Source organism: Saccopteryx bilineata, chromosome 5, assembly GCF_036850765.1.
Source record: "Saccopteryx bilineata isolate mSacBil1 chromosome 5, mSacBil1_pri_phased_curated, whole genome shotgun sequence".
Classification (NCBI taxonomy): domain Eukaryota; kingdom Metazoa; phylum Chordata; class Mammalia; order Chiroptera; family Emballonuridae; genus Saccopteryx; species Saccopteryx bilineata.
Window position 1 is genome coordinate 7,175,943 of NC_089494.1, and position 23,439 is coordinate 7,199,381.

The window sequence follows — 23,439 nt, forward strand, 5'->3', positions numbered from 1 at the left end:
ATGAAACAGACTCTGGGAATTGCACACATTGTATGGGCACACGGACCAACTTAAAGGGGAAACAAGAACAACTTCGTTAACACCTGATGAGCGGCAGGCAGGAGCTGAACACGCAGGACCCCGCCAGCAGCCCCCCGGGGCGCGGAGACGCAGCCTCTCCCTGCCGCGCCCTGCTCGAGGCCTCCACAGGCGGCCCTGCTCAACCCCGATCGCCACAGGACACCTACTCTTGTCATTTTTGTTCAAAAATGTGCTTTTCCCCTCAGTGAAGTTTAATGTCAGCCCAGACCTCCACTTCCCCTTAAAAAAAAAAAAAAAACACGCACACATACACACACACCACCCTCCAACCAGGTGACAAATCCCCGGCAACTGGTCTACAACAAACATTGACACGAGGGGGGAAAGGCATGTTGAAATGTATTAGAATCAGAACCTGTACAAAAAAAAAATTAAAATATAACCTGAAACTGTTCAAGTTCAGAAAGGCTAGTCAAGTCCTTTTCTCTGCCAGGAGAATGCCATCATCCGAGGGCTCTGGGCCACGAGCCAAGGAGGGGTGGAAAGAGGGAGACAGAAGCAGCAACAGGTCCTTCCCCAGAGGGCCGGGGCACCACCACCCCCGCCATGGGCGCGGCCGGGAGCAAGTCAAAGTCTCGGGAGAGCAAGTGTTGGCAGACAGCCCCGGGGCAGCTGGGCCTTCACACCAAAACCCAGGCCGAGGAGTCAGAGGCAGCCGGAAAGACCAAGCTGGAAGAGGCTTCTGCTAGCGGGCAGACCCTCCACTGGGGCTCAGATGCCAGACATTAAGTCAGCACAAGCTCCCAACCAATGAACGCCTGGAGCTGGGCTGACGAGGCCGGAAACCCACAGGTTCAGTAAACACAGCCCAGCCTCACGGCTTCCCTCCGTGGCCTGCTCAGCGCCACCCACGAGGGACGAGGCAGGAGGGGAAACAAAGTTTTCTGATTCCTGGCTAGAGGGTGCCTGCACCATTGTGGGGACTGCGAGACATGGCCTGGGAAGGAGCGTCCCCTCCTCACTCAAAGAGGAGTCTCCTTCGCGGTCAGCCCTGTGGGCCGGATAAAGCTGCCTCTGGCTGTGACCAGCCTGACAAAACGACATGGAAAAAGAAAAACTGGGAGGAAGACAAGCCCTTAAACAGAGACGAGACCTCCTGGAGGGACATGGGCAGTGTCGGACCCTGCTGGGATGGCATCAGTGGAGCCCCTGAGTCTGCAGGGAACAACTGGGGAGGAGGAAGTGGCGGGAGCTAACGGTTCTTCGGAAACAGTACCAACCGGGTGGGGGGCACCAGTGCGGGGCGGGCAGGTCTGGAACTCACCACGGCAGAGAGGAGGAAATAGGCCCTTGCTGTCCCCTCCCCACCTGACCCAGGCCTGGTGAGTGCCAGCTGCCCCAGCCAGCCCTAGTGGCGGCTGGACACCAGACCTTTCACTTTGGACATCTTCTTGGTGGGCTGCCTCTGCTCAGTGTGAGGGGGACACTCCCGTTCGGCCAACTGTTGCTCCATCTCCTGAGCCGAGGAGGACGCGGTGGCTTTGAGAGTCTTCTTGATGTTGGTAACCTGGGGACAGACAGAATTCTGTGCTCAGACGATAAACACCAAAAACCCACCAAAATGCGTCCTCATTATAGTGAGGGCCACCGAGGAAAGAAGCCAGAATCCTCTGCAAGAAAATTGGAAATTATCTTGAGAAACCCAGATGAGGAAAAGCAAGCAGGGGCTCCTCGTGGGAGATACCTGGGAATGAGTCAAGCGAAAACGTGGAACGAATGCGTGCTTAGTTGAAAAGGGAGAAAAGCCATGTGAGAGCAGACCTCTGGGCAGAGGCCCGACACCAACGGTAAACAAAGCAGCGGATACAACGGCCGCAGAAGCAGAGAGGGTGACCAATAAGTCTAGGCTCAACCAGCTGCAGCTACGCATCTATGACACCAAGTATTTTCACAACTCCGGGGATACAGCTCCCCAACCCCTTCCTGAATAAACTAACTGCAGGACAAACTTGAGCCAACTAAGTGATAAATGATGAAACTGTAGTCAAAACCCTGGCAAAATGCCGTCACACCACTGCTTTCAGAATCCCTTTCTTCACTTGACAAGGAGGCACTCAAATATCTGTAAGCGGCTCCTGAACGTTTTCCACGCCAGATCACAGGCCCTCCGTGGCATGTGTGCCATTCTACTAGGAGTGCTCGCAGTCTCACGTGAGTCCCCGTCTGTTGTCCACCTGTGCGCAGATCCCACGACAGCCTTCTGTGTGCACCGCTGCACACTGCTGTGAACATCTGCAGAGGACGTGTTCCTACCAGTGAGCTTTCAGATCAGTCTGCACATAGTTCGCAGCTGTTGCTGTACCGCCTTCTGAGACGTGACCGTACCCAGCCCATGCCTACTAAGATACACACTCCCCAACACCAGCTCTAATGGACCCGATGCCCCTGCCCTTCAGAGGCTGGGAGGAGGAACAGCAGAAGAGGGAGCATTAGTGTTCCTTTCAATCATCAGAAAAAAGAGAAGGGGGTGTGGAAGAAGGTAGTACATGGTGCTGGTGAGAAAGTGAAGGGGGATTCCACGTTCGCTGGGAAGCAGGTTTGGTTTTCTAGGGAGGGAGAAGAGAGCCGTCAGGGTCAAAGGTGCTCAACAGAGTAGCAGAGCTTGAGTGACAGTTCAAACGCAGAGCCCACACACCGCTAAGAGGGAGACAAAAACCAGGTGCCTGGAGGTCTGTCGCCTACAGGGTGAGCCTCAGCTACACTGGAGGTCATTTCTGGTTTCGATTCTGGTTGTTTTGAGATACAGGAACGGCCATGCCCCAAACTGCTGTCATTCTATCACCACCACCACCTTTTTAAAAGCAGCACTGTGGGCTGAGAGAGGAAACAGAGGGCTGCCTAAGTCCAGCCTGGGTTTACCAGCACCCCGCGGGCCAGGAAGTGCCATCACAGACCCCCTCCCGGGCTCACTGGCGCCTGGCCTGGCCTGGCATGGCAGGACAGTGAGTGAAAAGGCTGGCGCAAGTGGACGGCTTGCCATTCTTTCTCTTATAAGGGATATTTGTGTTTGCTTTATTTCAAGGCATATTCTGATGCCCTGGGAGGAGAGACTGAGAAATGTGTTTTTCAGTTATCAATGCTTTATAAAATAGATGTTTATAAAAACATTCCAAAGCTTCTCCAGTTTGATGCTAAGTATTTAGAAGAAAATTAAGATCTTAACAAGAGCTCACAGCACGGCAAGTTTATTTCTTTACATGTCAATCACCTCTGATTTCCAATGTGTTAAAGGATACTGCAAATTTGCCTGGCCTATAAAGCCATCGACCTGGAACGCTTAGGTCACTGGTTCAAAACCCTGGGCTTGCCCGGTCAAGGCACATACAAGAAACAAGCAATGAGCAACAAAATGAAGCAACTATGAGTTGATTCTTCTCACTCCACACCCCCCTCTCTCCTCTCTCTGTAAAATTAGTAAATAAAAAATCCTTTTATAAAAGTGCAATTTAGAAATATACGTTAAGCTCTGACCTGTGGTGGTGCAGTGAACAAAGAGTCAACCTGGAACGCTTAGTTTGAGAGTTCAAAATCCTGGGCTTGCCCAGTCCAGGCACATACAAGAAGCAATGACTACAAGTTGATACTTCCGCTCCTCCCCACTTCCCTCTCTACTCTCTAAAATCAATGAATAAAATCTTTTAAAAAATAAATATCTCTCCGTTCCTGTCTGTCTGTCCCTGTCTATCCCTCTCTCTGACTCTCTGTTTCTGTAAAATAAATTAATTAATTAAATAAAAATATACATTAAGACAATGAAAGAAAACAAGACTCATGCCCGTATGTTCAGTACCTGGGATACACTCTCTGTGGGAATTTATTTTGATTTCCCCGAAAGCTGGCAAGATTGTATCTAAACAAAACATTAGAAAGACAAGGCCTGTATTTCCAAAACTGGTCTCTTTCCAAGCAAATGCCTACCTTTCCCACTTCGCAAAACAGCTTATTAAAAATACAGTTTCCTTAATTTCATCTTGGCTAATAAACACCATTTGACTTTATTTCCTCAAGTTGTTCATGCATTAATTTTTTTTTTTTTTTTTTTTTTGCAGAGACAGAGTGAGAGTCAGAGAGAGGGATACACAGGGACAGACAGACAGGAACAGAGAGATGAGAAGCATCAATCATTAGTTTTTCTTTCGTTGCGCGTTGTGACACCTTAGTTGTTCATTGATTGCTTTCTCATATGTGCCTTTACTGCGGGCCTTCAGCAGACCGAGTAACCCCTTGCTCGAGCCAGTGACCTTGGGCTCAAGGTGGTGGGCTTTTGCTCAAACCAGATGAGCCCACGCTCAAGCTGGAGACCTCGGGGTCTTGAACCTGGGTCTTTCACATCCCAGTCTGACGCTCTATCCACTGCTCCACTGCCTGGTCAGGCGCATTAATTTTTATTAAACAATCAGCTTATACTACAAATAGTTTTCTCTACCAATTCTTTCATTAATATACTGAGAAACAGAATGAAAAAATATACTGGAGTCACCACCATCAAGCTGTTAAATTACTAAAATCAAGTAGGTTGAGGCCTGAAGAAACGATTCTCTTCTTGCTTTAACTAGTCTGGGAACTTGAACTTTTGAACTTTCCAGTCCTGTGTCAATGCCTGGATATACATCAATTCCTGGATATCACTCTGATTGCCCCCTGAAGGACTGAGGAAGAACGTCCTCTATCCAGACCACCTGACATCCAGTATGCAGACCATCGGTCAACTAGAGAATTGTCACCCTCAACCAATCCAGAGGCTAAGAATGCAGGACTGATTCTCCTCAAGAATGTACTTCTTATTATAAGAACTGAGCTTTACTTTCTTCTTTGAAACACTCTTTTTGACTCTATTCAACAGTATCTTAGAGTTACTGACAGTCTCATAATGAATGCATAATAGAAATGAATTTTTAATGAATCCCCAAATAATGGTTCTATTTTTTATCCTTTGCACACGTGTTTCTGTTGAATATGTCATTACAAGCCTGTCAGAAATCAACTGGTGTTTCTCTTTATAGAGACCTCAGATGACTTGGGCTAGCTTTGGAGCCATGGTGTCCACGTTTGTGATGTTCACGTCTAGCTCCTCCAGTAACCTACTGACAAATGCAAGGCAGTCCTCCATGGAGAAGCCGGGCTTCTTGTGCAAGTGTCTCTTAGCCTAAGAAATGAGACCCTTCATCCTGCACCAAGTCTCAGCCTGCTCTCACACCGGTTCTATTACAGACATGCCCTGCTCAAGTCAGCTAGATCATTAGCATTTTAAACACACAGAACTCACAAAGGTGACTGCTTTACCCAGGACTCCCATAACTGAAGCGGAGTTAAGAGACAACTATACAGTTTCTTGCAAGATTTGAGCAGGTCTCACCGTAGATACCACTTTTTGGGATTCAAGAGTGGCTGCCCAGGTAGGCCCACCAAGTAAATCTGTTTTGGCCTCATGAACAATCTTGAGAAGTCCACTTAGTTCCGCTTTCACCGAGCCACACTTCAAACGATGACAAACACTCCCCCATAGACTTATCTTCTTTGGCCTAAATATCCTCAGTCCCTCCTCCTTTTCTTCCTTGAGTGGCCTGGCTCACAGGCTCCCCATCTCATTACAATGAGGAACAAAATTTTTGTTGCATCCACACCACCACTTGTTCTTACCTAATTTGAGCGTGCTGATCTCAAATCTAACATTAGTTTTTCTCTGTAAGCTACAGTTTTTTTGCAATTCAAGATTTTAGGTTTTCATCTTATTGTAAAATTTTCAATATTTAGTTTAACAATGAAGTAGAATGTCTTCTTGGGCATCATCTTTGTGAAAATATAATAATTTATATAATGCAGTAAATACACTAATAAAAGATATGATTGCATCAGAATTTGTCTACAATTTCGAAATAGAACATATTAAAACACTTACTTTAATCATAAAATTTAGGCAAAACTTATTTAAATTCTATTCAGGCAAAAATTTGCATTTGTAGCTCTTGCGTTTGTGTACTTGTTGAGGACAATCTCGTTTGATGCTCCAGCAGTAGTCTGCCATCACTAACAGCTCCAAGATTTTTGGGAAACTTATCAAGGTGACAGTTCAGGAAGTGAATCTTTTTTTTTTTTTATAAGAATGCATCTTTTTTTTTATTTTATTTATTCATTTTTAGAGAGGAGAAAGAGAGGGAGAGAGAGAAACAGAGAGAGAGAAGGGGGGAGGAGCTGGAAGCATCAACTCCCATATGTGCCTTGACCAGGCAAGCCCAGGGTTTCGAACCGGCAACCTCAGCATTTCCAGGTCGACGCTTTATCCACTGCGCCACCACAGGTCAGGCCCAGGAAGTGAATCTTTTTTTTTTTTTTTTTTTTTTTTACAGGGACAGAGAGAGAGTCAGAGGGATAGATAGGGACAGACAGGAACGGAGAGAGATGAGAAGCATCAATCATCAGTTTCTCGTTGCGACACCTTAGTTGTTCATTGATTGCTTTCTCTTATGTGCCTTGACCGGGGGCCTGCCCCCGAGTGACCCTTGCTCAGGGGGCTTAGGTCCGAGGTGGTGAGCTTTTTTTTGCTCAACCCAGATGAGCTCGTGCTCAAGCTGGCAACCTCGGGGTCTCGAACCTGGGTCTTCCGCATCCCAGTCCAACACTCTATCCACTGTGCCACCGCCTGGTCAGGCCAGGAAGTGAATCTTAACGCTCATGTTACATCCAATGTCGTGGAAAGCCAACAGCATCCTTTGAACCAGAAGTTCATAGTTTTCTGCTTTTTTGTTGCCAAGGAAGTTCTGTGTAACTGCCACAAAAGACTGCCATGCTGCTTTCTCCTCCTTATTCATCTTCCCAGCAAATTCTTCATCACATATGAGAGTTCGAATTTGAGGTCCATGGAATACACCTGCTTTTATCTTCTCGAAAGACAAGGCAGGTAAAGCAGAAATAACATGTTGAAAGCATTCACTTTCTCTATTCAAAGCCTGAACAAACTGCTTCATTAAGCCAAGTTTGATGTGAAGTGGGGGAAAAATGATCCTGTCTCGATTAACTACAGGTTCATTCACAATATTTGCATCTCTACTTCCAGAGCTTCACGTTTGGGCCACTCCTTCTGTGTCCAGTGTTTCTCCCAAGCTCGGCTGTCCCACAAACACAGAAAGCAAGGATACTTTGTGAAACCTCTCTGTTGTCCTAGCAGGAAATTTACCACTTTAAGATCCACACAAATGATCCAGTTATGCTCCTCATACTTCAGTAAGTCGAGGACAATTTTTATGTCATTCTTACTAAGTCATTCAATTCAGGTTGGCTAAACTGCTGAGGGGTTAATGACTGCTTGGCATCAGAAGACCCTTCAGATTCTACAACCATTTCCTCATGCATCTTATTAAAATATACTTGATCACCATGTTCACTTTCTTTGTCCTTAGAAGAAATAAAACCATTGAAAACCGGAACTGGGAGTGTCTCAGAGTGTGGGATAGGTCGTATTGCTGAAGGAATATTAGGATATGTGATCATATGCCGTTTTTTCTTGCCGATGCCCTTTGTATGGATCAGACAGAAATAACAGTCACTGTTATGGTCCTTAGGTTCACGCCAAACCATGGGAAAACCAAAAGGCATTCCTTTGCGTTTTCCTTTTGTCCAGCACGAAGCATTTCCTCACAATTATGACACACAATATGAGGAGCCCAATTCTTGTCTTAATCCCCAAGGGGAACTTGAAAATAGGCAATATATGCACGTGTCACAAATGATAAATATTGCGCCTTTGACGCTGAAGTGTGTAACAGCCACAAATATAACAGAAGGTGTCAGGACTATTCTTACATTTACGCCTACTCGAAGAAACCATGATTCAACCTTAAAACAAAATAAGAGGGTGTTTTATCAGATAATTTTTTACATTTAAAAACAACTACAATTATGTAAAAGTGATGTTTGTAAACATTAATTGCCTTGTGGTTATGTTCAATCCAAGAGTCGTTGCCCTTTAACTCCAATTTAAAAACCAATGCATGCCATCAACTGTAACAAAAAGAAGTTAAAATTGCATAAAAACTAGAGCATGCACCAAAAAATGGATTTCAGATTTGGAATCAGCGATGCAGAAATATAGAGAAACAGTTCTAAAACCTCATGCAACAGAAAATGAAAAAGAACTTGTTCCCCAGGTTATCCGAGACGACCGGGAGCGTGTCAAGCCCTTCAAAACGTGGGTCCCACGAACATTCAGGTGGGACTGTACCTGACAAATCTGCAGCCCAGCTTGCTAGACCTTAAATGTTCAGGCAAAATTCTGTAGGGAAACCTCTCAGCTCTGAGACAAAGCCAGGGCAGACCACAGGAAGTACGGTGCCGACGGAACAGAGCTGCGAGAGGAGAGAGCACCCTGCAGAAGGAGCAGGGGACACAGCTGCCGCACTCCAACAGCCAGCAGGCCCTCAGGACTATCACTAACTTCACTCTTGGGGGGTTTTCTATGTCATGGAAGGCAAAATTTACTTTGCTCAATTACACTTTCTTACCTATGTGACTCGAACAAAGCCTAATTTGTAATGTAGCCATAGCTATATATTAACATTCCACAGAACATGAGACATATCCATGTTCAAATATGAATAAAGACATGCTCCAAAACCAAGTATCAACGAGGAGGTGCTCTGTGATGCTTCAACCAACCATTCCCTCCCCTCCAGAGCATTTGCCCAGAGATAACAAAACAGCTGACAATTGTATTGTTCTATTTCCCCCAGGTACACTGGAATGGTAACTAATTAATATGTTATTTCTGCAGAAGGTGGGAAAAAGAGAATATTCTTAGATAATGAGTGATGAAGCTGACTTCAGTAAGAATAAAGGCTCATGAAGCTACAACTCACCAAAAGGAAGTTACTTGTTATAAGATTTTGGGGGGGAAACATAAAGTATTTCCCTCTGAGGAAAAGCAATCTAATTTAAGGACTAATAAGAAAAGATCACCAACTCCATTGACAGAATGGCTAAAACCGTCGGTCAAGTGTAACACAAGCATAAACGCCACAGAACATGGCGGAAGTACCCATGTTCTTTAGACTTCCTTTCTCTTCTAATCAACAGGTACCAGTGAGCCTGTGCTGGGGCTGCCAGAATCCTCGACTCACAGGCCTGATCACCATTTGCCGAATGGAAAAACTGACCAGGCTTTAGCTTTGCCCATGCTCCCTCTCTTCTCATACTGGTCTATTCCAGATTCTCTGCATTTTTTAAATCAGAAGGCTGGGGGGGGGTGGTATTGAAGGTGTCTTTAGACTTTTCCTCAAATGTCTCCTCTCTAACTTAATCTAATCCTTGTGCCACCTGGTGGTGCCAGCAGATTCTGCCAGCAGATTCTGCCAGCAGGAGGATCCATAGCTGTGTTTTGCATCAGTGAGCCACTGATTACAGATCCATGAGTCCTGGCTCTTTTTGTAAAAAAAACAACTCTAATTTAAGAGTCCACATTGTTGTCTAAGAACTGATCGTGCCTCAACATGAGCCAAGTGTCTAAAGTACCTCTGTTCGCATCTACCCTCTTTCATCAGAAGACGCTGGTCCTGAAAATAAACTTGGACTGATCAAAATTCTAAAACTGGTAGCATTCATTCATCTTGATTAACCACCACAATCCAAGCCCACCAACTGGCAACAGTTGAGGGGGCAGCAGCAGTGATCGGGCTCTTCCAACCAGGTTACAAACAGGTTGTTTCATGCAGGCTACCCCACTTAGATGGGCACATTTTACCTCCAAACCTCATGGGTTTCAAGGGTTTGATTTGCAGGTTAGAATCAGTGGAGGGGGCACAGTGATTAGCCCTTCCTATTCATTCAGACATCAATTCCCGGTTAGAATAGAGGCCACAGTACTCAAGAAGGTGAAAATACAGCTTATTAGAGAAGCGGCAGGCTTATTTCCATAGTTGTATTTGTCTTTCGCTAAAGCTAAATTAAATGTAATTCATACTTCTTTGACTAAAAGTAAGGTTAAAAACCAATTATGAATAGTATGTAGGGGAGTGTGTGTCTATCCAAAATAACTTCATTCTAGCTCATGAAGTGCAGAGTTGAGCAGTACACTGATACACTTAAAGGTTGTGCCAGAAATACTCAGTTCAATAAACATGAGAGCAACTACTATGGGTTAGGCACGGGACAAGGAGCTGATCTTACAAAGACAAAAAGGACACAGGCTTTATTTTCAAAACTACATATAACATAGCAGTGGAAATCAAAATTTCACAAATCCCCCTTTGAGAAGTATATCCACTCATGTTCCTTAGCTGCAATTCTGGGCCCCACTCTGCCACACTTCTGGACATCTGATTTATAAAACTCATTAAATACCATTAACACTTCATGCCCTATCACACAAAAGAAGGACGTCCAATGCTAACATTTGATTTTAGGGCTCCAAACAAATTCTGAGGTCACTCCACAGATGTCCAGGCTACCAGCACACAAACAAATGTCCATTAACTCAAAGGCTGCAGCCTGTGTCACTCTGAGCGGTTAAAAGTGTCCTCAATAACCAGGTGTCAGCCCTGGCCGATTGGCTCAGTGGTAGAGCGTCGGCCTGGTGTGCAGAAGTCCCGGGTTCGATTCCCGACCAGGGCACACAGGAGAATCGCCCATCTGCTTCTCCACCCCTCCCCCTCTCCTTCCTCTCTGTCTCTCTCTTCCCCTCCCGCAGCCGAGGCTCCAATGGAGCAAAGATGGCCGGGCGCTGGGGATGGCTCCTTGGCCTCTGCCCCAGGCGCTAGAGTGGCTCTGGCCGCAAAAGAGCGACGCCCTGGAGGGGCAGAGCAACGCCCCCTGGTGGGCAGAGCATCGCCCCCTGGTGGGCGTGCCGGGTGGATCCCGGTCAGACGCATGCGGGAGTCTGTCTGACTGTCTCTCCCCGTTTCCAGCTTCAGAAAAATACAAAAAACAAAACAAAACAAAACAAAAAAAAAACAGTTGTCAGTTTTATCTTCACTTGCAGTTCATCCACCAAACTTTTTCTCTTTCCTCTTTTTTTAATATGAAACATATCACACATTTCAAAAAGTTATAACACATATGTAGTTTAAAGAAAGCGAAATGAACACTTTCCTACCAAACAGCCTCAGGAGGGCAGGACAGGGCCCTGACGCCCAGCGTGCTCCACCTAACCACACCCCTCCCTCCACTGGGCCCCGTAACCACCATCCTCCTAGCCATCTTCTTTGTTTTTATAACTCCAATTATTTCTTAGCAATAAACTTTTTTTTTTGTATTTTTTCTGAAGTAAGAAGCGGGGAGGCAGAAAGACAGACTCTTGCATGCGCCCGACCAGGATCCATCCAGCATGCCCACCAGGGGGTGATGCTCTGCCCATCTGGGCTGTTACTCTGTTGCAACAGGAGCCATTTCTAACGCCTGAGGTGGAGGCCATGGAGCCATCCTCAGCGCCCAGGGCCAACTTTGCTCCAATGGAGCCTTGGCTGCAGGAGGGGAAGAGAGAGAGAGAGAAAGGAGAGGAGGAAGGCTGGAGAAGCAGGTGGGCGCTTCTCCTGTGTGCCCTGGCTGGGAATCGAACCCGGGACTTCCACACACCGGGCCGATGCTCTACCGCTGAGCCAACGGGCCAGGGCCAGCAATAAACTTTTTAATTGAGAGAAAATGTACATATCTTTAAGACAGTCTGTTGATATTAAACATTAAAATGAAGTGAAAGGAAAAACTGTCCCTTTTTATTTCAATAAATTTTACTGACTTCTTAGGATTGCTGCAATTTTTTTTTTTTTTTTTTTTTTTTTTGAGCAAGGGAGCAGCGGAAGGGTCAGACAGGAAGGGAGAGAGATAAGAAGCATCAACTTATACTTGTGGCACTTTAGTTGTTCACGGATTACTCTCTCATATGTGCCTTCATCAGGGGGCTACAGCAGAGCGAGTGACCCCTTGCTCAAGCCAGCAACCTTTGGGTTCAAGCCAGCGACCATGGGGTCATGTCTACGATCCAACGCTCAAGCCTGCGACCCCACAGCTCAAGTCGGCAACCTGTGCTCAAGCTGGATGAGCCCACACTCAAGCTAATGACCTCAGGGTTTTGAACTTGGGTCCTCAGCTTCCCAGGCTGACATCCTAGCTACTGTGCCATCACCTGGTCAGGCAGGATCGTTGCAATTTTAAAGATGTTTTAGGTATCATTTTTTATGTACCTGCAAATATATAATGGGTCACTTAAAAAAAATAAAGTCTACAGCATTGTCAATAATTTTAAATCTATTTCTAAAAACAATAAAGTATACAAATATTTTACCCCTTCAAAGAAAACTTTTGCACAGTCCTTAGCTACTTTTCCAAAAAATAAAACACTGATGGTGTTGATCTCTGAATTTAAATTTTCTTTTTCTTATAGCCCAATCTTCAAAACAGCTGTTCTGTTTCCACCGTTAAGTTAAAGAGATATATGCAAGTTTTCCTGGATATGTTTCTTGCTAAAATCACAACCTGGCTATAGGGGTCTGAAATCTACTTTGTGCAATTTATTTAGTGTCTCAACTTCAGACACCCCACTGACTTATTAATTCAAGAGGCGTATCAGATCTGCTGCAGTGCTGTCCAAAGCAAATTCAACCAGGGAAGGTGATATCTTGTGCATGCTCTAGAGCAGGGGTCCCCAAACTACGGCCCGCGGGCCACATGCGGCCCCCTGAGTCCATTTATCCGGCCCCCGCCGCACTTCCGGAAGGGGCACCTCTTTCATTGGTGGTCAGTGAGAGGAGCATAGTTCCCATTGAAATACTGGTCAGTTTGTTGATTTAAATTTACTTGTTCTTTATTTTAAATATTGTATTTGCTCCCATTTTGTTTTTTTACTTGAAAATAAGATTTGTGCAGTGTGCACAGAGATTTGTTCATAGTTTTTTTTATAGTCCGGCCCTCCAGCGGTCTGAGGGACAGTGAACTGGCCCCCTGTGTAAAAAGTTTGAGCAGGGGTCCCCAAACTTTTTACACAGGGGGCCAGTTCACTGTCCCTCAGACCGCTGGAGGGCCGCCACATACAGTGCTCCTCTCACTGACCACCAATGAAAGAGGTGCCCCTTCTCGAAGTGCGGCAGGGGGCTGGATAAATGGCCTTAGGGGGCTGCATGCGGCCCGCGGGCCGTAGTTTGGGGACGCCTGTAGAGCAAAAAACTAAGAAGAGCTCCGACTGGCACGTCCCTCTCTCCATCTTTAAGGTACACCCAAACTCATTTCTTTTGCTCTTTGGCCACAAAGTGCCTGTGTACACAGTGCTCTCTGCTTTCCAAGCCTGCTCACTCTCGGCCACCAGTAAGCAGAAAGGAAACCGCACCGGGGACAGAGACCGCATGACACCTCTGCCCCAGCACTCAGCCAGTGCGTTTGTTGACTGCTTATTTCATCTACAGGACTCACGTGATGAAGGAACAAACAGGGATACCCTGGCGCGTGGGCAGGAAGTCCCTTCCTCACCTCTGCCTCCACCTGCTGCTGAGTCCGGCTGTGGTTCTCTTTGTACTGGTTGGCTCTCAGAACTTGCTGCTCGATGCCCAGCAGAACTGCTTCACAGCCATCACACCTACAAAGGAAACCAGAAGTCCTGAGCCACAGAAAGGCCTGGGAGCTCTCCTCCAGGCTCCAGTATCTCCCTCCCCAACTCCTCACAGGGGTCTTTCTGTAACACTCTCTCTGCCAGGGTTCTCAGCCCCGCACGCCTTCCAAAAAACAAGCACTTCTCAACATAGAGCACATGAAACGAACATAGAGGATGGGGGTAGTTTCTGAGAATACCGCTTCAATCTCCAACCTTTGTATCCCATGGAAAAGTTTCATACATTGTAAGATAAAAGGAATTAGGAGAAACTTTATACTTTTCTAGAAAGAGAAAATTATTCTTTTCTTAAATTTTTCTTAATTTTAATTTTTTTTAGGTGAAAGATAGTGAGGCATAACCCTGCATGCATCCCAACTGGGATCCACCAAGTGACCTCATCTGGGGCCAATGCTCAGGTACTGAGCTATTTTTAGTGCCTGACGCTGATGTGCTGACCAACCAAGCTATCCTCAGTGCCTGGGGCCACAGCTGAACCAACCGAGCCACTGGCTACAGGAGGAGAAGAGGGAGAGAAGGGGGTGGGAAGAAGCAGATGATCACTTCTCCTGTGTGCCCTGACTGGAAATCGAACTTGGGACATCCATACACTGAGCTGACACTCTATTCACTGAGAAACCAGCCAGAGCCAAAAAATATTTTCTAAAAGCATCCTATTTTTTTTTTGAAAGTAGGAGAGGGAAAGAGATGAGAAGCAACAACTCATAGTTGCATCACTTTGTTTATAGATTGCTTCTCAGGTGTGCCTTGACTGGGGTGCGCAAGCTGAGCCAGCGACCCTTTGCTCAAGTCAGCAATCATGGAATCGTGTCAAGGATCCCACTCAAGCCGGTGATCCTGTGTTCAAGCTGGTTATGCTCCAGCCAGATGAACACATGCTCTAGCCGGTGACCTCAGGGTTTCCAACCTGGGACCTCAGCATCCCAAGTTGACACTCTATCCACCGCACCACCACTGATCAGGCAAAAAGCAATCTACTTTGAAGACTGCCCCCTTCCTTAGAAGTTTAAGTTACTTCCTGCCATTCTCCTCATTTTCACTTTCCTACTTTTTATTTTGAAAAGTTTAAATCTAAAAAAGGTTGAAAAATAGTACAATGAATACCCACATACCCTTCATTTAAGATTCACAGCTGTGAACATTTTGCCCTATTTTTGGTACTGCTCTGCATCCCAGTTTTGTTTCAAATTGGACTCCAATACAGAAACACAAGTTCTAAGAATCTGTACTAGTAAACACCCTGGGGTAGGTTAGGATGGCACCATTAAATAGAAACATAATTGTGGGCTAAAAACATAGGAAGCCAGACTATGTGAAAAAAACATAGCTAGCCATCTTAGAAACAGCATACAACAACCAACTTCAGTGGATCGGAAAGCTGGATTGTGTACACCAGACCACTTTCTGGTTGGCAGTATTTTCTAAGTTTATTTCCCATTTATTCTGCTTTACAGTCTTTTGGAAGCTCCTACTTTGGTCAGAGGTTGTAAAGGGAAGGTGTTTGGGGTCACACCTGAGCTAGACCTTGGGGTGAGGGTTGGCAGCACATGCCCTGGGGTCCAATAGTAGCTGAAGGGAGGAAAACTTGGGTGGGGGAGACATCAGACCCCAGGGGGTCAAAGCTGGACATTCTTGTCTGGATATAAGCCTGAGACTTCATCTCTTTTATAAAAAATAATGTCCCTCCCCCTCTGTACAAAGCTCACCTACTCTGATTCCTTACCTCCGAAATGCCACAAGCCTGTCTGGGAACATGTGCTCACCTGCAACCATGGTCTAACCCTGGCCCTCCTTCAAAACTCAGCTAAAACCTCCTATCTCTGACTCAACCCACCTGGCTTTATAAGCCCCAAATCAATTAAATAACTTATTAACAAACTCTTGTAGAACCTAAAACAGCTCTTGCAAACATCAGATTCTATTAAAATAGAGTGCACACTTTTTTCAATATACCAGAATATAGTTATCAAATATTCCACATGTGAGTCTGTGTTCCAACTTGGAATTACCATTCCTTGTTTTCACTATCCCTCCCAATGTTTTATAAACATCAGCCCAATGTTACTGATGCTGAACACGGGCTCCCTTACACAAAGAATCTTCCCAACACTAAAACACCTGAGTCTGGTCAAACTGAGGCTGAGTCCAACACAGCTGGGATCAGCATCATACAGCTAGGCTGCAAAGACTCCATGTGCCAACCCTGGGCCCAGTACTGAACAGCCCTCAGCTGCACTAGGACAAGAACTATTTTACAACCAATGCACTAGGAGGCCTGAAATGACTGCTGTTGCCACACAGCTCTAGCAATGTAGCCCTTCACTCTCTGGCTTACAGTCCCAAGGCCACAGGTCCCAGGCAGCCCCAGCTAACACTCAGAGACTGTATTTCCCCAAGCAGAGGCTACATATCCCGCTCCCTAAAGAGAAGGAACCCCTCCACCTTTCAGCCTCACCACTCGTGCAAGGTCTTGACAATATTATTGATGTCCTTCTTTCGGATGTCACGGCCAATGCAGAAATCCACCTCCAGCAGCTGGTTCCGTTGGTCCAGCTTGCCCTGGATGACGTCAGTGTAGACAGCCTCGATGATGAGGTCCTCCAGTTCCCGGAGATTCCGCACCTCCAGGTCCCTCAGCAGCATGGAGTAGGGGATGCACTGCAGGTAAGGCCATGTGACATTTACAAAAACCTCTGGCAAACATTCAAGAAATGCAGGTAATACTGACACAGTCAGCAGCTGTCGGGGTTACAGGGACGCAGCACAGTGATAATTATTAGCACCGACGGCAATAAGAGATGGAACACTGAGCTGCAAGACCGGTGGAAGCCAAACAAGACCCACAGCTTCTGGAAATGTGTTCTTCAAGATTCTCTTCAGCTGTCATTCTCTGAAGCAAACTCTTTGAGATCCTGAAGACTTTCCAGAAGAGAAAGGAAAATACTCAGTATATGTACTCTGCCACCTTCTGGAAGCTTGCAGACTTTACATAAAATGTCAGATCATTGCAAAACTCCAAACGATCTCAGCCGCTGGTGAGGAGAACTGGGGGCTGAACTGCGGGCTTACCTAGCAGAACACAGGCCAAAACACATGCAGGCCGATACATCCACCTGCGGGTGGCCAGGGAGGGCAGCCAGCTCAGAGGTCATCCTGAAGTTTACAGCTGTTTTCTCAGACTCTCACCAATGTCAATTCCTAACAACAACCCTTTATTGGGCGGTACCGACATCCTGCATGACTCCAAAACAACTGGATATCTAAACATCCAGTCTTCTGCAAATCCTGACACATTACTTTTAGTTTGGAAATTAACATAGCGATCAAATCTGCAGAAACCAACAGGAGGAAAATGCATACAGAGACGAGAGTAACAGCAAACATATCTAGCGGGGGTTTCTATGACTAAAGGTCTGAAATCCAGGGGCGGCAGTGGGCTTACAATGACAGGCTGTAGAAATGAAGTTCTAAGTACTCCTACTCTGCTACACTTAAGAAGTCTGTGATTACAATAAAAGAAGAACATCAGGTCTTCATTTCCTAACAAAATAGGCCTCCCATCTGAAATGTCAGGCTGAGAATGAGAAATCTGTGATTAGATCAGGTAAGGTGATTTCAGCAACTGCAACAGCAGTGCAAGAACAAACAACCTCTCAAGCTCAATCACAAAGGGAAAATGCAAATAATGACTTTTTCAAAGGCACAAGAACTTATAGACACTTAGGCTGGGATTGGGCAGAGAGCCGAATCAACTATAAATTAACCAAATCTGGATCTTCTTTGTTGATGACTATGAGCAGCTGGTTGCCAGGCTGCTTCTAAGTTGAGCAGGGCCGAGAACTCAGATATAGTGGAGCGACATCTCACAGAAAGTTCAGGTCTCAAGCTAGCAGTAAAAGGCAAAAATTCCAATTAGCATAATTAACTTTGTAAATCCCCACAGGAAAGCAGCATATTAAAAATCTACTGCTCAGTAAGTCCAACAAAGCAAGTCTTCCCTCCAATGTTAGCAGAGTTCACTACAATAAGCAACAAACGAAGTGGTTAATATGCCTTGAGGTGCCCTGCTGTCAGAAAAATCCACATCGAAGACCGCAGTCTCACATGGTGTGAACATTAAAATGGCAAAACGATCACACCATGTGAGGCACCACGGCATACCAGAACTGAGACCTGCTGATTTACGATCAACACTGGGCATCTTTTTCTTAAAGGAGAGGGTGAGTAATTGTCAACAGTATTTTAATTACCTTTTTTCTCTTTTGTCCTTTGCCAAGAAAATTTTCTGCATTTACACTACGACTCTGCTGTGGGTAGTGGGGAGTTCCCGCACTGAATGCCGCTAAGCCTTGCCCGGGGAGGAAGACAGGGAAGGGTTCGGGGCTGTACCTTCATTCTTGACGCCAGGCTCACGATGGTCAGGTGTTTCAGCTTGTTCTGCTGAGCTGTGCTCAGTTCTGGCAGGCTCTCCTTGTTGGCTGCACAGTCCCACCCACCACAGAAATCAAGACACAAAATCAAATTAGGATTTCTTTATGGAATAAGCACACCATTTCCCCACACCAAATATACTACTGAATCACTGTCATGACTCTGCACTTACCCACTAGGCATGAGCACCTCCTGTCTTACTGGGAAGACCATGTGCTTCCGAAGAAAACAAGACTCACTCTCTATACACAAGGTATGAAGACACGAAATGATATAATAATTATCTTAATGGAATACTAGCTGTGCCCTCTGTGACATCCAATCAAGTTCAGTAATCTTTGGTAAGCATCTGTTATGTGCAAAGCACTGTCTCCAAGAATCAGGGCCGCTGAGGATTAACAGGATGGTCCTGTCGGAGCTGCTGCACTACTCAACTCCAAGGGCAAAAACCACCTGGAGCTGGGCCACTCAGTGGCCCTGGACTTGTCCTCAGTGGAGCTGGGCGACTCAGTGGCCCTGGACTTGTCCTCGTGGTACAATCAGATGTTTCCACAACTACAAATGCAAGACAGAACAGAAGAAAGGTGCAAACTACCAGAAGAGAGCACAAGGGTGAGGAAGACCAGGGGAAGGAAGGAGAGAGAAAGGGAGAGAGTGCTAAGGAAAGAAGGGGAGAAAGGGTGAGAGAGGAGACAGAGAGCAAGTGAGCCCAGTCATATTAGGGAGGCACGGAAGAGGAAAAGAAACATGGAGTTTGGGATGAGCCTTGAGCAACGGGAAAACTTCAGAACCGGTGATGATGCTCACGACAGCAATGGCGGCACGCAGGTAACACACGGCCAGCTTTACTTAGTGTAGACGCGCACAGATCCACACGCACATCCAGTTAGACCTCACAACCCCCAAGCCAGATTCTAAACGCTTTCAATTCCTTATCCATAATCCTGGATTCCAAAAAGGTGGATCCAATCTGATTTATTTTTCCTTGAGCGTGGTGCTAAAATTCATCCAGTAGCAATTCCTGATCTGAACTGAGGCGGGCTTTTTATCCCATTTGTTTTGAATATTCACTTATTTTGCAAAATCATCAGTGTGTTTGACTATAGGTGCTCTCCACATCCCTCACAGGTGTTTCATAAAAAGGCATATGCTGCCCTGGCCGGATAGCCCAGTTGATTAGAGTGTTGTCCGACAGACAGATGTTGCCAATTCGATCCCTAGTCCGGGCACATACAGGAACAGATCAATGGTCCTGTATCTCTCTCTCCCTTCCTGTATCTAAAATCATTAAGTAAAAGTTTTTTAAAAAGGCATATGCATCATATTACCTTTAATTTTATTTATTGATTTTTAAAGAGAATACAGGGGAGATAGAGAGAGGGAAGAAGGGAAGGGAGAGATAGGGAGGAAGGGAGGGGAGAGAGAGAGGGAGGAAAAGGAAGGGAGGAAGAGGGAAGAAGAGGGAGAGAGAAGGGAGGAAAAGGATGGGGAGGGAGGGAGAGGGGAAAAAGGAGTAAGAAAGAGAAATATCGACTTGTTATTCCAGTTATTTATGCGTTCACTGGTTGATTCTTGTATGTGCCCTAACCGGGGTTTGAACCCTCAACCTTGGTGTACCAGAAAGAAGCTCCAACTAACTGAGCTATCCAGCCAGCGCTCATATACAACTTTAAATTCCCCCAGATTCTAAATTCTGAAACATCTAGCCCAAGGAGTGCAGGCAGAGAACTGTGGACCTGGATAATTACAGAGAAGGAAACTGAGGCTCAGGTTATGTAATCTGCCAAAGGACACACTAGTGGAAGTGGAGCTAGAATATAATGCAGGCAGTCTGGTTCCAGAATCTATGCACTGCTGCCTCTTTAGGGACAACAGAAAAGAGGGCACACTCATTGGCACAAGGTGAACGTAAAAAAAACCGGCAAGTGGCAAACATCCAGTCTGACAGCAGCAAAAAGAACTAACCAGCAAGACAGTGAGAAACAGGGCAAGTCAGGGCTATAGTAGAGAAGGCCCTGAGTCACAGCACTAAAATAAACTAGCAGGCTTTTGTCATGGTACTAAAATAAACCAGAGAAGTAGACAAAAATGGCTTGAGTGGAAGGTAAGTTAGCTTTTGGACATGCATACACCTCATTCCTGATATTTACTATTCTAATTTTAAATGACTCAAATGACCTACAAAAGAGAATGGGCTTAGTAGATTATGGAGTATTAGATTAATGGATACTAAAAATGACTACACAGGCTTCAACCATGAATAAATGCTTATGACATAAGTGAAGAAAAGCAGGGTATAAAATTGTATACATAACCTGATGATACTGTACCTATATAACTGCAAACCCACGCAGAGGGGGACCCAGCACCTTAAGCTAACAGCAGTTTAACACTGGAACAATTAGGACTAATTCCCCCCCCCCATTTTCCAAATTTTCTTGAATACAGTATAGCAGTATCACTTTGATATATATATTTTGATAATATTTTAAATGCTTAAAAACTTGATAAGTGGGTATTCTGACATTTCACAATGCTCCAAGTGTTCTATAAACACCAGGGCTCAAGAATATCTGACAAATAAACGAAGGCTATATTTATGAATGAGCATAAACACAGTCCCATTTTACCCACTGGCAAGTAAAAGGTGAGAAGGGAGAGTCCTCACGTAAGATCACCTACAGAGCATAATAAATGGGAAACAGCCAGGTCAAGAAGTTCCCACCCAATGCTCTATATCCCAAACCTCAGTGATCCTCGTGGAGGTAACACATCCCAACAGAGGGGCATACTCAGAAAAGTCTTTGGAGGATCTCAGCCAACTCACCTATGTAATCTGGGTATGTTCCATAGGCAAACAGGTTCAGCAACTGCAAATAGGCAGCGTTAGCTCCTTCTGCAAGCTGGGGAGGAAAAGAAAGCAGTTCACAGACCAAGCTGTCCACCAGTCAGGGCAGTGTTCAAGCATGGGCAATGACCATGCGCCACAGTCTTATTAGCTGGTCCCTTCAAACATTTTCATTCTTTGGGAAAAATAAAAACAATTATTAGCCTGACCTGTGGTGGCGCAGTGGATAAAGCGTTGACCTGGAAATGCTGAGGTCGCCGGTTCGAAACCCTGGGCTTGCCTGGTCAAGGCACATATGGGAGTTGATGCTTCCAGCTCCTCCCCCCTGTCTCTCTCTCCTCTCTCTCTCTCTCTGTCTCTCTCTCTGTCTCTCTCTCTCTCTCCTCTCTAAAATGAATAAATAAAAAATAAAAATAAAAAATAAAAAAAAAAAAAAAAAAAAAAAACAATTATTAGCTTTTCTCTCTCGGGAATACATGTTTTACACTTTATACAGCATGCCCAAGAAACTGCTTTGTACACACACACCCCCAAAGTGGAAAGTAGTTGAAGCAGTTCAAGTGTCCACAGGATTCCCTTGCCAGTAAAATGCACACTGGAGCAGCCCTGTCTGCACACCAGCTTAGCAGGTACCGCACGAGCCACTGTCAAGCTAAACTGAGCCAAGTGTAGGGTTGGTTCCAAGTTTCAGGACTACGCGTGGACTGTAACACTGGGAGAGATTAGCAGGGCACAAGGTGTGACAGAAGAGCCAATCTGGGACAGAAAACCAGAATATCAGGCTAGCCCACATAAAAATTTTCATTGAAATGACTTATTCCTCACTAATGCTGGAGTCAAAGACCTATCTGTAGAAGAAACACGAAAACAACGCTGTTCTGCCTGAACTGCTCTGCTCTGCTGTCAATGACCTTAACCGGGTGTTTCTTTTACTCACAGAGAGGGACCTGTTACTCTTCCAACTTACCAAACTCAGTCAAGTCTAAACAGGAATACCCCAATACTAAACAGGACACCAATGGTAACACTACTCAATTTTAACCATCTTTTTTTAAAAGGGTTCCAAGAACTACATCCATAATTTTAGACCACTGAAAAGCAACTAGCTTATTCCCAGCTAGTATACTGGGAAAACAAACTGGAGAAATAAAGGTGATTTGCTAAGCACCCCAATGACAGCAGGCATCCTAAGCCCCAGTCGACCTTTTCAGATGTATCGACAACCTCCTGAGGTCCTGTGTCAAAGGTGGGAGAGACCATCAAATCTAGGCTCTCCCCCGGGCCCAAATCAGTAAGGTCTTTCGGGCTTTAATTTTCATCCATCTTCTCTTAGTCAATTCTTCATAATTACAGAACAAGTTGGCATATCCACTCAGGCCTTCATGAACCTGATCTCTTTACTGTCTTTTTACCTTTAGGACTAGATTACCCCTTAGTCATCTCTTCTGTTGAAATGATTAGCTATCAAGCCGTGAAAAGACATAGAGGACATTTTTTTTTTTTTTTTGTATTTTTCTGAAGTTGGAAACGGGGAGGCAGTCAGACAGACTCCCGCATGCGCCCGAATGACCGGGATCCACCTGGCATGCCCACCAGGGGGGCGATGCTCTGCCCATCCAGGGCATCGCTCTGTTGCAACCAGAGCCATTCTAGCGCCTGAGACAGAGGCCACAGAGCCATCCCCAGCGCCCGGGCCATCTTTGCTCCAATGGAGCTTTGGTTGCGGGAGGGGAAGAGAGAGACAGAGGAAGGAGAGGGGAAGGGGTGGAGAAGCAGATGGGCGCTTCTCCTGTGTGCCCTGGCTGGGAATCAAACCTGGGACTCCTGCACGCCAGGCCGATGCTCTACCACTGAACCAAACAGCCAGGGCCAATACATAGAGGAAATTTAAATGGTTAACTAAGTGAAAGAAGACAATCTGAAAAAGCTACATGCTGTATGATTCCAACTATGACAAGGGAAAAGTTAAAACTAAGAAGCCAGTAAAACCTGACCAGGCGGTGGCACAGTGGATAGAGCGTTGGACTGGGACGCAGAGGACCCAGGTTCAAGACCCCGATGTTGCCAGTTTGAGTGTGGGCTCATCTGGTTTGAGCAAGGCTCACCAGCTTGAACCCAAGGTTGCTGGCTTGAGCAAGGGGTCACTCGGTCTGCTGTAGCCCTCCGGTCAAGGCACATATGAGAAAGCAATCACTGAGAAACTAAGGAGCCGCAACAAAGAATTGATGCTTCTCATCCTCTCCCTTCCACTCTGTCTGTTCCTCTCTCTGTCTCTGTCACTAAATAAATAAATAAATAAATAAATAAATAAATAAATAAATAAGAAGCCAGTAGAGAGGTCATCAGATACCAGGGGTTAGAGGGCAGGGAGTGAGGCACAGGAAGAACAGTTTCAGGCAGGGAAACAACTCCGCACGACTCTATAATAGTGGATACGCGTCACTACGCACTCATCCCGTCCCACAGCATGTGTGACACCAAGATGAACTCAACG

At 45.7% G+C, this 23,439-nt stretch overlaps 1 protein-coding gene across 3 annotated transcripts in view; it reads right to left on the reverse strand.

The window, feature by feature from the left end:
- Positions 1-403: 403 nt before the first annotated feature.
- COPS7B (COP9 signalosome subunit 7B) overlaps positions 404-23,439 on the reverse strand; it is a 34,746-nt gene continuing 11,710 nt past the window's right edge. For all 3 annotated transcript variants that reach the window (XM_066280716.1, XM_066280713.1, XM_066280715.1), the window contains exons 3-7: positions 20,925-21,000; positions 18,056-18,144; positions 16,122-16,324; positions 13,528-13,633; positions 404-1,588 (exon numbers count right to left, since the gene is read on the reverse strand). In XM_066280716.1, the coding sequence (XP_066136813.1) occupies positions 1,430-1,588; positions 13,528-13,633; positions 16,122-16,324; positions 18,056-18,144; positions 20,925-21,000 (633 nt within the window). In that variant the 3' untranslated portion in view covers positions 404-1,429. The remainder of the gene's footprint in view (positions 1,589-13,527; positions 13,634-16,121; positions 16,325-18,055; positions 18,145-20,924; positions 21,001-23,439) is intronic.